The sequence below is a fragment of the Ictalurus furcatus genome, chromosome 27, assembly GCF_023375685.1.
Source record: "Ictalurus furcatus strain D&B chromosome 27, Billie_1.0, whole genome shotgun sequence".
Lineage (NCBI taxonomy): Eukaryota > Metazoa > Chordata > Actinopteri > Siluriformes > Ictaluridae > Ictalurus > Ictalurus furcatus.
In genome coordinates, this window is record NC_071281.1 from 16,875,491 (window position 1) to 16,890,911 (window position 15,421).

The following is a 15,421-nucleotide window of genomic DNA, read 5'->3' on the forward strand; positions in this document are numbered from 1 at the left end:
TGTAGTCTGTCCTTTCTTTTTCTCTTTCTGTCTCCTCACAGATCACCTTCTTCATGTTGCTGTCTGCAGTCTGCGTGATGTTGAACCTGGCGGGCGCCATCTTGTCCTGTCAGAACGCTCAGCTGGTCAACTCTCTGGAGGATTGTCAACTGGTGAGGGACACTAACATACGACAAACCCACGAGGAAGACTAAGGATCTCGCCTCGCCTTGTCCTCACGGCTCAATTCAGTGCCTGAACCTTCACTCCGCTCATGATGGTCCAGGGACTCTTTCAGTATTCTTTTATCATTTTATTTCATCTATTGATTTCTTTAAACAGATTTACCTTTTAACCTGCCATCACAGTAATTGGCAAATCCATTTCTTTCTATTAGTATTTTTAAGAATATAGACTTTCATTCAGCACGTATGACTCAGGATAAAATATAGCAATATGAACTCCAGAGTTTAGAGCTTTAACCCACAAATCTCTGCTCAACTCAGAGTTTTCCATTTTAAGCTGTAAAAAAAAAAAAGTGTACTTTTTTTTTTCCTTAAAAATGATTTCTAGGTAAATTCATTCAATCCTTAAAAATGCCATCAGCTATACGTTTTATATACATTTTGGAAGTTCACCCACCGCTAATAACCTAATATCAGTAATAGCTACTAAGAAGTTAGCTAGTAAACTAGCTTGCATTTTTCACATTTCAACACAGTTTTTAGTCTCAAAGTCTCTTTTATTATTATTATTATTATTATTATTATTATTAATTTATATAACAGAAGCCAGACCTCAAAATGTAATGTTAGAACAACAGTCAAAATGATTTTATATCACCGACATTAGCTAGGATAGCTAGCTAGATAGCTTAAGATAGAATGTCCGGGTGTCGTGTCATCGTCTAATTTTAAACGTGATTGGTCCGACCAGGTCAAGTTTATTTATTGGCATCAATAACTAAGCTCATGTGTAGCTCCGCCCCCAAATCAGCTTTATACAGAAGTACAGAGGGGAAAAATACAAGGGAAAATCGCTGCTCTAAATGGAAAAATGTGGCAGTGTGCTAGCAAATTTGACCCAAAGGATAATAATAATAATAATAATAATAATACATTTTCAATTCAGGCAACACCCACTTCGAAGCTGCAAATACTGATACAGTGACATTGTGTTACATTAGGTTACGTGATACTATACTTTACAAAATTACCATAACAATACACATGAACTAGTTAGTTAGCTAGCTCTCCAGTACTAATTGAATAATCTAACTCGTGTAACAGTTTAAGTTTTTTAGGGAAAAAAATATATCACACAATTTTTTATGGTTAACATTTGGCAATCGTTATCACTATTTTTTATTGGAGGAACAGAAATCGGACGTTTTTGATCAGTATAAACAAATGTTATTATTTTATCGCAGCAAGTCTGTTATAAGATGAATCAGGACACTGTTGGGTTTCTGTGTGTAGAGTATCATGACTGTGTTTAGCTGCTGGTGAGCAGGGGGAGGGGAAAGCAGAGGGGAGTGAGCCCCCTGCTGGGCAAACAACTCACACCTCTCCGCAATAACGTTGGTAGAGAGATAAAACATCAAAGACCGCACAACTAAAGCTTTTTTTTAATAGTAAAACACTGTATACATAATACTACCACGTTAAATTATAATATTTAAACCTAGTAGGCTGGGGGTGGGGGGAAGGAAAAACCCATGGAACACTCTCATGTGAGGCATTAAAACAGGTGCAAGCATCACGAATAACACAGAGTGCCGTGTTTCACAGTATCAATACTACATTTTAAAGTGTTTATTCTTACCCTGCACTACAGCCGAGAACATTAATACTTTAACTTAACACTTTCCACGCGTCTAAATGCCGAGTCAGAAAAGGTGAGTCGAAAAGGTTTGAGCAGGAAACGTTTTGACATTTAACGGGAGGGTCTTTCGGAAAGGACGATAGACTCTCCAACGTCATTACGCTTGATGAATAACGCAGTCGAGGACGGCTCATTTCCTAAAATTTCATTATCCCTCGTGGAATGTTTTAGCGAAGGTGAAAATGTCACCCGGAGTGCCCTGCTTACGCCGTCCGTTCCTCTACAATAGCACAATGGATTAGAGAGAACCATTCGGATATTGGCGGCCGGCGCCGGTGAATGGCGCACCGACTCTGTGTTCCGTCCATTGTGTCCTCTGAATAGATACGTCTAAAAGGGATTATTGTCGCTGCAGACACAGCACGAACATCCAGCCAAGGCTTTTCTATACAGCCCGTACGGTCCAGACCAGTATCAGGTTTTCATACCACTGTGCTGCTGAATTCTCGATTCTGATTGGTCAGAAGGTGCCGATTAATTTGCTATACAGCAGCGGCAGCTCTAAAAGCATCGCAGCTGCAAATCACAGCTTCGTATTTATGACGATCTCGTGTAGACGTTGCTGAAGTTTTCTGTAAGGAGACGTTTGGTGAACGTTTCTGGAAGGAGTCTCCAGTGTCAGCACTTTGTAACAGTAAAGCAAAGTATCTCGCGCTGCTATGACGTAAGTGAAATCAGGAACTAACTTCGTTCCACGTTTCTAGTTACATGTAGCTAGAAATGGATCGGATGACGTGTGAAGTGGCACGAGTGGCATCGGTGGCATCAAGGGCCCAACAGTGGCAGCTTGGCGGTGCTGGCTCTCGAACCCCCGACCTTCCGATCAGTAACCCAGAGCGTTAACTGTTGAGCCACCACTGCCGTTAGTTAAAGGGCAAATCGTATCAGCGAAACCACTTTAAAAATAATGAAAACGCTGTTTGTTCCTGCCGTTTCAAACGTCACGATCCTCTCCAAATCCCTAATCACGGCTGTGTACCCCTGAACTTGGTGTCTTTGGATAATTAATTAGCCCACGGCCTCCGTTTCGCAGCGCGCGATAATTACGCGGCGACTTTCTTTGTTTGTTCGAATGTCTGTTTTCACAAACATAATTAAACGCTCGAGCGGCTCCCGGGTTTCAGATCGGGAGCGGAGGTGATAAAGAGCGCATACCGAATGCATTTCCAATTCTGCCTGGAGGCGATAATATCGGATTTCACCAGGAACAAAAAGACCAGGTTCGAGGCATCCAGACTCATCGGTTATGTAGATGAACTCAGAAACATTTTAACATTTCAGCCTTTCTCAGTATTTTCTGTCTAGGTTAACAGTATGATCTCAGCCGGTGACGTCATTAAAATACGCCTACAGCTTTAGACTCGGCCGTGTTTCCCAGATATGTTCGTAAATCCTGACATTTTCACTACGTTTTGAATTTAAAAAAAACAAAAACATTCCTGATGTTTACAGGTTACATGTTAAATCTCAGGGTGCTCAAATATTCTAAATTGGCATCGTATGTCCCAGTATGTCAAACAGACGAGGACGCGCTGTTAGAGGAAAATAATCAACGGTGGTCTAACGTGATAAAAATCGGGGTACTTTTACCGCCCTGGAGTTGATTATTTGCCTACAAAAGCACATCCTGAAGTGTTTTATTCCTCATATGACTGCGGTTTATCCGTGGGGTTCATGTCCACGTCCACTAAACAGTTTGGTTCCTCTTGTCAGTTGATATGTGATCACAGTTATAAAAAGACTTTCCTTTACTTTCTTTCCCTTGAAGTTAATACAGCAAAGGAAGCACAATTACGGAGAAACCATAAAGTGTAAAACTCCTCTGGAAAAAAAACAACAACAACAACAACAGAAAAAAGAAAACATGAGAAAACCTAAAGTTACAGCTTGACGTCTGATGGTTGCAAAGCGCTGACACCGGAGACTCATTCCATAAATGCTGATTCATTAATTAATTAATATCAGCATTTGTACTGCTTTTTTAAGTCCCGGTTTTTAAGTCAGCTGTTACTATAGAAACGAAGCGTATTAGTACAAGTGCATTGATATAAATATAAATATAAATATAAACGTGGGGTTTGCAGCTGAAATACTATTGGGAGTATTAAACTAATGCTGCGGAATTGGAAGATACTATAAGCGAGTATAAACACGACGAGGCTGTAGTAGAGGAGTTTTCCTGTTAGGCGTGAGGACGTTTAATGTCCCCGATAACCACTTGTTAGCATCCGACCTTTTACAAGACACGTAAAAGTTGTTGTTGTTGTTTTGTTTTTTTTTTAAATCACTAGTGGGGTATAACTGATGTATTTTACATCATATCTTGAGTTTGTGTTAAGCACAGACCATATCTCAGGCATTTAACCAAAAAAACATTCAAAACAAACCCTTGACTTAGGGACGATGGAACCAGGAGCGCTAAAATGCTAACTCATTTCCCGTACTCATTCCTGCACTCTATTATTTCTTCATGTAACTCGTTATCTGCAAATGATCACGACAATACAACGAATATTTCAATTTGTTCACGATGTCATCGGGTGACTTCTAGTGACAGCCCCTGAAAAGCGTCGGCAACACTGACTACCGTCGTCCGAAATAAATTAAAAATGTGGTCTGAACGATGGACCAGGAAGTATTAGGTTAATTCCTGCAGCACTCTATAGTATCATATTATGAGCAGTTTTTCATTGTGCCTCCTCGTCTTTACCCGACCGTCGAAGAGTTGCTTATACGTGGGACGAGTTTTGCTCTTCTGGAAGTTTCTTTAGGATCCACACCAAACAAGCCCCCGCTCCAGTCTGCCAGCACGCAGCACAGCTAACATCAGATTAAATTATGATGTGTTGATATGACTGGATGATGATGAGTTTTGCCCCGTTTTAATCCGGCAGGTCGATGACTTGATGATGAAGACGACCAGAAATGAATAATTCGTTAATTCCACTTTAGGGAATTGCAGTAATTATTTTTGTTATTGAATAGAACTCGGCGTAATTGTATTTCCTTTCCAGAAACGTCCTCTCTGACATTGTATTGTTCTCGAAAACCCTAGTCTCACACTTGAGGATTTATCGACAAGTATATTGTTTCGCCCCAGGATAATAATAAGATAATAACAAGGCAGTTCGCGAGCTGGAATATACGATCTATTGCATTATTTCATCCTCTTTCCAGGTTTTTTTCCTGCTCTACAATTACAGAGTTCAGTGCAAATATAATAATATATATTTAACCGAGCACTGCTATCGAAAACAGAAGATGAACCTAAGGACATCTGCGTGATTACACCTGGCTCTACAGAACCCGTTTGACACAGTGATACCGATTCCCATGCTCGTAGGGTAACAAATAAATACGTCGAAACCGCTCGAAGCAAAAACCACCCGTCGTTGTGTCTGAATTTCCTGTCGCGCTTTCGAATTCTCGATTCCGATTGGTCAGGTTTGATTTTCGATAGCGCGCTCGTTCTAATGCATTATTGTTTCCGTAGTAACAGCTCGTCCACACGGACTCGTACGGCAAGGGTTGTACGTAATCTAAGACCGACGTCGAAGCGTGTCCGTTTCTATACGGAGACGTTTATTTCACGCTCATGGAAGGAGTCTCCAGTGCGAGGTAAAGCCGTCACTTTAAGGCTTTCCTCTTTCTCATCAACTGTAAGAGGACGGGACCGAACGACCGCGTGGCGCTTCCCTAACGTAAGCGAGAACAGGAACGGACTCGTCCCGTGGAGGTTTCACAACGTTACACACGTATGTAACTGTAAATCGATAAAAAGTACGATTATTAAATAAACACTGCAGTCGTTGGAAACTTGCTGTGGTATGAGAGGAGTAAACACTTTGGGACGTGATGGTATAGGAAAATAAACAGCTTCTCCTTCAGTCTGTCGCCGTCATTTCCCGTTTATTTCGGTCTTTTCTCTTAAAAGTTGTGCTTCTTTGTTCCATCGCTTCCCCGGGCTGTTCCTCTCACCGCCGTCTCCTCCTCCTCAGAGACTCGGGCACTGCCAGGCGTATTAATGGAGTCGTTTGCTCAGCTCAATTAACCCCCGCTTGCAGGGTTCACGTGTTGCGTTTTTATAATCTGGGTCAAACGGAGGCACTTTGTTCTTCAGACACAACAGTACAACTGAAAAATTCTGCTACACTACCGGCTTTATTTGTGTCAAAGAATCTGTGTTGTGTCTTTGTTTGTTTTGGGGTTCTTTTGACATTACGCGCAGGTGATGGATAGCCGCTGTGTGTGTGTGTGTGTGTGTGTGTGTGTGTGGGTGTGTGAGTATGAGAGGTGTTTTTGATGCCAGCTTTCCAGACAGGCCTGTCAGTAACTGTGTGTGTTTGTGTGTTTTGTTCTGTCTCCCTGCCAGATAAAGTTCGACAGTGACGGGGTGTGTGTTTGCTGTACGCTCCAGCACCAGAGCTCCAGCTGCAACAATTTGGGAGAGACACTCAAACTCAACCCGCTGAGGGACTGCAATACCATACGCCTGCGTCTGAAGGTGTGTGTGTGTGTGTGTGTGTCAGAGACAGCTGTTTTCCTGATGTATGGCTACATGAAAGAAATTATTTAGCTCCATTATCCCTATTATCCACTCAGAATTTCATCAGAGCGAGAGATTTAAGAGCTCCGCGCCCGAAATGAGCGATTTGAAATAAACGACGCAGTCAGGGTAATCTACCGTGGACAATATCAGCTCCAAAAATATATATATAAAAAAAAAGGACATTTAGATTTAGACGAGTCCAATTCGGTCGTGTGACAGGGAATATTCTGTTTCGTTTGCAGCTGAAACTGATTCGCGAGTATTATTTGACGAGGCTAAAATGTTTCACTTCATAAAAATAATGAGTTAAAATGAATAAACGGCGTGTAGGACAAAACAAAGGCTTTTGACTGCAGAGGCGGGAAAACCTGATTTATCTAGTAAGGAATAAAAAGACTTGGGGCTGTGCTGTTGTAGGAAAATAATCAGCGATGGGGTGGTGTGATGAAGCAGAGGTACTGTCATCACTCCGAGGTGGATTATTTTCCTTAAACAGCGCATTCCTGAAGTGTTTTATTCCTCTTATACCACAGCGACTGGACAATGATTTGGATCAAAAGACATTTTTCTATTTATTAAAGAGCAACACATCATACTTTTTATGAAACAACTTAGTTCCTGCTCTCTCTCTCTCTCTCTCGCTCTCTGCCTCTCTCTCTCTCTCTGCCTCTATCTCTCTCTCTGTCTGGCTCTCGCTATCTCTCTCTCTCTCTTTGCCTCTGTCTCTCTCTCTCTGCCTCTATCTCTCTCTCTCTCTGTCTCTCCCTCTCTGCCTCTAGCTCTCTCTGCCTCTTTCTCTCTCTGTCTCTCTCTCTCTCTGCCTCTGTCTCTCTCTGCCTCTGTCTCTATCTCTGTCTCTGTCTTTCTCTGTGTCTCTCTCTCTCTGTCTGTCTGTCTCTCTCTCTCTCTCTCTCTCTCTCTCTCTCTCTGCCTCTGTCTTTGTCTCTCTCTCTCTCTGCCTCTGTCACTGTCTCTCTGTCTCTCTGTCTGTCTGTCTGTCTGTCTCTCTCTCTGTCTCTCTCTCTGCCTCTGTCTCTCTGTCTCTGTCTGTCTGTCTCTCTCTCTCTCTGTCTGTCTCTCTCTTTCTCTCTCTGCCTCTGTCTCTCTCTCTCTCTGTCTCTGTCTCTCCCTCTCTCTGTCTCTGTCTCTCCCTCTCTCTGCCTCTGCCTCTGTCTCTCTCTGCCTCTGTCTCTCTCTGTGTCTCTGTCTGTCTCTCTGTCTCTCTCTCTCTGTCTGTCTGTCTCTGTCTTTCTCTGTGTCTCTCTCTGTCTCGCTCTCTGTCTGTCTCTCTCTCTTTCTGTCTGTCTCTCTCTCTGTCTCTCTCTCTGTGTCTGTCTGTCTCTCTCTTTGTCTCTCTCTCTCTCTCTCTCTCTCTCTCTGTCTGTCTCTCTCTCTCTCTCTCTCTCTCTCTCTCTCTCTCTCTCTCTCTGTCTGTCTTTCAAAAAAGTCCTGAAGACTTTCCCATGCTGAGAAACTTTAAAAAGCGCTGGCACTGGAGACTCCTTCCATAAATGTTAATAATTTTCCCTAACAAAAATCTTCATATTCAGGATTATTAACCAACACATGTTTTTTTTTTTAAATCCATTTATTATTAGTCTTAAATTATATGAAGCATCTGTAGTACAAGTCCCTGTGTACTGTATGAGCTGTTACTATAGAAACAATAACGTATTAGAAGAACGGGCGCATTAATATAAACCTATTGCTCACGTTACAGCCTGAGCTACTGTCCGAGCCATGCTGTTATACACAGTTACAGTAACGCACATCTTCTGACCAATCAGATTCAAGAATTCAACCGCGCTATGCTATAAAACACATGGGCTATACATAGTTGAGTAAAGATGCTGAGCAAGACCGGTTGACCTCCATTTTGGATCAAGGTGGCAAGAGGAAAAGATGTGACTTGAAAAAAAGTATGCAAAAGTGCGAAAGTATGTGGACACCTGACCATCACACCCATACGCGGTTCTTCACCAAACTGCAGCCGCAAAATTCGAAGCACGTGAACTCCAACATCAGCGCCTGACCTCAACCTCACTAATGCTCTTGTCTCTGAATGAGCACAAATCCCCAGAACATGGCTCCCCAGAGCCACGCCCCAAAATCTCGCGGAAAGATTCCAACAATCTCTCGTGTATACGTTTTTTGTAATTTCCCTAAAATGTTTCTGATTGTTTTTTTCGCTTCACTTTTCATACGTTGCAATTTCATACTGACGGCGGAGAAAGTTCTGACATGATCTATCTTGCTTTCAGTTTTTTCCGTCACAAAAACCTGCCATTTTAACAGGGGTGTGTAGACTTTTTAAACCCACTGTACATATATACCGTACATATGCACCACTAATGCTGTTTAGGTCTGGGGTGGGGGGGGGGGGATAAAAAAAATTGAATGCTCAATATTTAAGCTCAAAATATCGCTCAGTGCTCATTTTTATAAAGTGTGTCAATAATTCTGGAACGGTCTGAAAAACAGACGCCGGTGACATAGTGACTGTAACGGAAGTGAGAGCAGGAAGTTGATTCGTGGACGTTCCACAACATTAAACGGATAAAGATTACGAGGTGTTGTTCTTCCATCGTTTACAACAGGGGTGGTAACAGTAACTCCGCTTCATCACACCACTCTGTTATTGATTATTTTCTTGATTATATATATATATATATATATATATATATATAAAATATCACCTTTGGCCGTATGGCATCAGTACATGAGGAATTATCGAGGAGTGATCTTCCCCGTCATAGCAAAACGACCTTGTGTGACCCCCTCAGGGCAGCTCAGGGGTGAACCCGAGGGCACGCGCACGCTATTGGAGCTTTACACAAAGTTAGCGCAGAACAACATGGCGTCTTCACATCAGTATGCGAGTGCAGACGTCTCTGAGGAAAAGCACGCGACAAGACAAACGCACGTCTGCGAAACAGATGTCTGCACTCGGTGTAACAATCACACGGCGAGGAGAAAGCCCTCTCACGGGAGTATACCTTCAACACGCCCGAGTATGTGTTATATAGATTGTGAGAAAGCACAAAGGAATGATGGGAAATGGCAGTGGGAAAGTGGAGAGCTCTGTGTGTGTGTGTGTGTGTGTGTTGGAATATAATAATGCATGCAGCGTGTTCCCGCAGACCGAAATGAATACACTTGACCTAGAAGCACATTTAATTTTTTTCTGCATCTTTTTTTTTTTTAGAGAAAGCAACCAACAGTCATTTCCATAATTATTGGCACCTTTCAGAAGAGTGTGAATGTGCCAAAAAATGATTGAGCGTAAAATATCACACATAAGTAAACAATTAGAGAAACTGTTGTTCATGCTCGAAAAATTCTAATCAGATTCCTTTAAATAAATGATATTTTTAAATATGTGTGATAAAATAATTAGCAGTCCAAAACAATATCTTTAAAAAAAAAAAAATATGCAAAATTGTCGTTAAAAAAAAAAGAAAAAAGGATTGCTTTCAAGATCTTTAACTGTTCCAGATTTGTAAAACTTTATGGTGCCAGTAATTTTCAAAGCAGTGTTTTGCAGAAATAAAACTATTTTTTAATTTTTTTATTTAAAGAAGTTGTTTACCAGTACTACCAAATGTCACATTTCGACCAAATATGTAAAATCTTGTGTAAATCTTCTTGTTCAAAAGTCTGGATTAATAATCTCTGTTCTTTTCAGAGCAGCGTTTCTCAGACATGAAATAGAGTTTTGTTTTTTTTGTTTTTTTAAATCATTTAGGCTCTTGGAAATATTGCTCAAATATCCTTAAAATATTAAGTATTATTCAAGAAAAAAAATTTAAAACTTTTGCTTTTAAGATCCAGAACTTCTGAGTTTACCTTTAACCAAATATCTTAATCTTAGTTTAAATGTCTTTAACAGTAAAACAATCTCCAAACAGCTCCAGACTTTTCACCTTCAACTGTTACAGTGTTAATCATTTTAATTTATTGTTAATAAGCAGAACTGTGAACAGAAATAAATTAGAAATTTTAAAGAAATCATTTAGACTACTAAAGAATATTTTTTTTTTTAATTATTTTTGAATTACTGTCAAGATGCAGAATCAAAACTGAAAAAGTCTTTAAAAGGTTAAAAAATAATAATAATAATAATAATAATAATAATAAATCGTTTAAAAGTAAACAATCTTAACTAATCCAGATTTTACCAAAACCAATATCAATAATTTAATAATCTAAAGAATATTTATAAATATATATATACCTAATACTAATTACATATAAATATATAAATGACATATTAAATATAAATTTATAAATATATATACCTAATAATACCTAAAGAATATTTATATATATATATATATATATATATATATATATATATATATATATATATATATATATATATATTCTTTTCTTTTAAATGTTTTTTACATTTACTTTTGGAAAAAAAAAGGTTCAAAAGGCTGGAGTAACATCTCTTAAGATTTTTAGATTTGTAAAACGTGAAATTATTACGTGCATTATTTTTTAATCGTTTGAAAATAACATTGATGCTAACATAAAACTACACAATAGAGTTTAAACTTTGTATGTTGAAGCTTAAAATGTCGCACGCGGCTCGTGTTTATAAAGAGTCTCACTAATTCTGGATAATTGTCCGTAACTGAAGCCGTCATTTCGGTCAGATATAAGCGTGTTTACGACTTGCCTCGTACGGCTCGGCTTCCCTTTATGCGTGGCGATATTGCCTTAGGAGTGTCGAGAGAAATGCACACTCTCCATCACGCACGCCGGGGATTTCTCTATTTTCCAACCGGATTCGATTTTAGATTTGACATTTGGCGAGCACATGGCCTATTTAGAGGAGAGGAAATGACACGCTGCTCGTACAGGGTTCGGTCTTATTGGAAACGTCTTTATGCAGGATGATAGCATGCAGATGAAGCTCGGAGATCATTAGTTATGCAGCAGTAATTAGTGCTCACTCTGCATTTGACTCCACTGCGTCTGAGCGTTTTAGTCACGTTCGCCGTGATGACGGCTCGCTCCGGATCGTACGGGTGGAGCGGAGAGCAGGACTCGGAGTGTGTAGAGTGCTGTATGATGGCGTGTAATTCGTATAAAGTTCACATAAGGTGATTACAATATATATCATACTATTATTATTATTATTATTATTATTATTATTATTATTATTATTATTATACCACGGCGCTGATTGGGTCATACGGAGTTAGTAACTAGGCAAAGCTCAAACTGAGTGGCTAATTTTAAGTTTTTTACTAAAATATGAAGAATAAAGTGACCAATTATGTACGTAGTATATTTAAGCAATATCGCACGAGCAAGACTGCACTTATACCGAAGGTTATCTATAACAATTATGGAAGGAGTCTCCAGTGTCAGCAACAATCAGAGGTAAAGCTGTAGGTTTTGTTTGTTTTTTTTTTGTTTTGTTTTTTACAGCTTACGTTTACGCTTTGCTGTTTCTCGGGAACATGACGTGACACGCTGCATATTTTTTGTCTTATTATCTTTAAGAGAGAGAATAAAGAGAGGCTGGTGAGGGAACGAGTGTTTGCAGCTGCTATAAGGCAAGTGAGAACCTGTTTCCCAGACATTCCACGACATTAAATGTAACTGTAAACGGTCAAAAAGTATGATGTGTCGTTTATTAGTCCATTACAGATGGTAATCTTTGGTAAATCCGTAGTACTGTGGTATAAGAGGAATAAAACACTTTAGGACGTGTTGTTACGAGGAAATAATCCACTTGAGGGCGGTAACAGTAAATCCGCCGTATCATCACACCGCCATATCTGGGATCATTTTCATATAACGGCACGACTAGTTTCGGCTCGTTTTCAGTCGCGTACATTTCTCTATAACAAATGGAGCAGGGCGCTATATCTACATCTATCTACATACATATATCTACAACATATCTATGTATCATGGTTCTATGTAGTATAATACTCTTTTAGCATATACTGTGTGTGTATATATATATATATATATATATAAAGAATGTGATCCTAAGGGGATAGATTAAGATTGAAGATGTGGAAAAGGGCACATTTTTTCATGCAGAACGATACCATTCAACGTATGTGTGTATATTTCAGTGTTGGAGACAAAATGACGTGAAGATATCTTCCGGTTCTTTCCTAGCAAAGCCGCGTTGTACAGTAAAGTCTTTAGGCTAGACGGAAACAATCACTAGCACCTTCTTAGCTCTTTTAGAAAGTCATTTCCTCCGTTATTCATATCTCACTCGACTCCTACGTCTGTTGAAATGCGGATCGGATTTACGGGTTTCATTTATTGAGTTAGCGAGATAACTAGCTGTCTTGCGAATGTGACTTTGGAGTGCGTTTAGCAGCAGCTTGGTGGACAGACAGGCGATGGAACCCAGTTCATGCCAAAAGCGACAGCTTGGCCTCTTGTTTGACCTCACAAGTTCTATCATACAGACACACACACACACACACACACACACACACACTGCTTCCCACAGGCCTGTTTCCTAGCCCGATCACGTAATCCGCTCTGTACAGCAGCAGCTCATGACCAGAAATGCCACTGATCTGATACTCGGTACCGGTCCCGGGCCGATACCAGCAAAAATAAATAAATAAACCCCTGATGGACTGGATATCAGAGAAAACATATCGGATTTTAGCTCCTGTAACAAATGCCAAAGATCCCAATTGGATTCGGAAAAGAAACTGGACGTGTTTACATATTTTTTTTTTCTTTCGTTGCGGTCGATTTTATTATAGTTACACTTTATACTTTATTATATTTACAACGTCAATGATTTTTGCGTGAAAGAGTTTAACTAAAGTCCTCCGGCTAGAAAAATATCTATATTTTAAAGCATACTACTGGAGTTTTTAAAGAAAATCATGTCAGATGAGTACCATCGGTACCGGCCGATACTCGGGGTTTCAGTATCAGTATCGGAAAATAAAAAGTGTCATCGTCCCGTCTCTCCACGTGAACGTAGATTTTGGTAGAGCAGGACGACATTAATAACGAAAGCCCCAAAAACAACCCCCCCCCCAAAAAACATCTGACGTCGGAAAAAGGGAGACACGTTTTTATTCCTTTCTTTTTTTTCCTCTCAGCCTGTGCGTGGGATACGAGGTCACCATGGTGACCACGCATTTCTGTTATACGGACATTATCCACTATCCATCCATTATCTACACTATCCATAATCCCCCTATCCGTCTTTTAATCTTTGTAATATACAGTATCATACAATTGAAATGATTCAGTACACGTATTATCTGTACTTTTATTAGAGTTCATTCTGATTATTTGCTATTTAAAAAAACAAACATCGTAGTGGCTGTAGAGTGTGATTAAACCAGCCCAATCTGGCAACCCTATCATTAACCGTCCCGTCAGCTCCTCCTCCACTGAAAATGTTCTTAGACCGAGCAACGGGGCAGCGTGATTCCTGCCCCGAATAAGCTTTTATTAATGCCGGTTGCAGTTCAAAGTTTTGGCCACTAGGTGTACTAATAAGTCTAACATGCAAGAAATGCGAGCAAATCAGTGGAATATCGCTTATCTATCAAATACGAACATTTTTTTTTAAATTGTGCGTCACTCAAAAGAGGTAGTATTAGTATTTCAGCAGACGTTTATGAACACTAACGTTTGTTGATATAAAGACTGATATAAACGGTCGGGTTCACAACCTTTCCCCTATGGATGAGCCGCGGCTGGATCTCAGACTTTTAAATGCAAAGTACGATGAGCTAGTTACTGTAGCTAATAAATTGCATTAATACTGATTGCGGAAGCAAGATCATAATTCATTTGATAATACTAATACATATAACTAATTTTATACGATGATACTTTTTTGTATTCGTTTGTTTTTGATAACGTCAACGAATCAGAACTTTTTCCCCCGAAACGTTATTTGCTAAAACATCACACTAGTGTCTTTATTTTGACTTGACATTTTATTTGTCTCAAATTTTCGCCAAATGTTTATCCATCACAAGGTGCACTGAAGCCGTTCTCGCGTCTCGCTGTGGCCCGAGGCCTCACTAAAACACTTTGTTGTTTCCGTCCTTTAATTTGTCACCCGTAGTTCTCTATCAAATGAGGAAAATGCTTTGTGAAAGGCAATAGGGAGTAGAGTTTGTTCTTTGTGACCTCTATATCCGTTATAAATAAACCGATAGCCCGTACTCCACCCCTGCTTTATGTCCACTCAGGTCTATCACAGCGGCTCAAAGTGCAAGTGCTGGTGTCTGCTGTAATAAAACGCATTCCCTGCCGTGAATTCGAAGGCTCTTGTTGTTTTGACAGGACGGACGCAGTGATATGTGGCATTATGTCACAATATTTTGCGTACTTTATGGGAAGCGAGGCGACGTTAAGCCACTCTAATGGCCGTCGTTGGGGATTGCATGACTCGGCGACAGCACACACATCACGGCCGGCTCGTTTTAAGATCTTTACGTGCTTGTTAAGCGATTTTATCTTTATAAAGTGGCATGTCCGTGTCATACGGTGTCTGAGGATTACCGGTTATTTATTTCCTTGCAGTAACGGTAATTTGAGAAAGAGAAAGAGAATGAGACAAGCGATAAACAGCTAAACGGTCTGTACGTGTATTATATAGTAAACCACACTGGATGGACATACTGTATTAAGAGCTGAGTAGACTTTAATAACTCCATCATCATATTCACAGCTTAGCAGGAAATAACGTTAACGTCGAATCGTTTGGTTTTCTAGCCAAAGTTTTCAACATGTGACCCGTAACCTTTAAGCGAACAAGTCACTCACAACCTGGGAGTGAAACCTTTCAAAATGGTCTCAGGAGCAGCATGCCGTTCCAGTTATGAAAGGAATATAACGCATAAGGTGTGCTGTGATTGGAAAATAATCCGCGGTGTGATGAAGCAGAGTTACCGTGACCACTCTGACGCCGACCATTTCCCCGTAACAGCATGGGAAGTGTTTTATTCCAATTATACCACAGCAATTTGCCAATGATTACCA

General features: G+C 40.1%; 1 protein-coding gene across 1 annotated transcript in view; it reads left to right on the forward strand.

Annotated features, from left to right (window-relative positions):
- Nucleotides 1-15,421, forward strand: part of fam189a1 (family with sequence similarity 189 member A1) — a 121,482-nt gene that overhangs the window by 88,541 nt on the left and 17,520 nt on the right. Inside the window, exons 3-4 of the mRNA XM_053617373.1 lie at nt 42-152; nt 6,236-6,367. Of these exons, the coding sequence (XP_053473348.1) occupies nt 42-152; nt 6,236-6,367 (243 nt within the window). The remainder of the gene's footprint in view (nt 1-41; nt 153-6,235; nt 6,368-15,421) is intronic.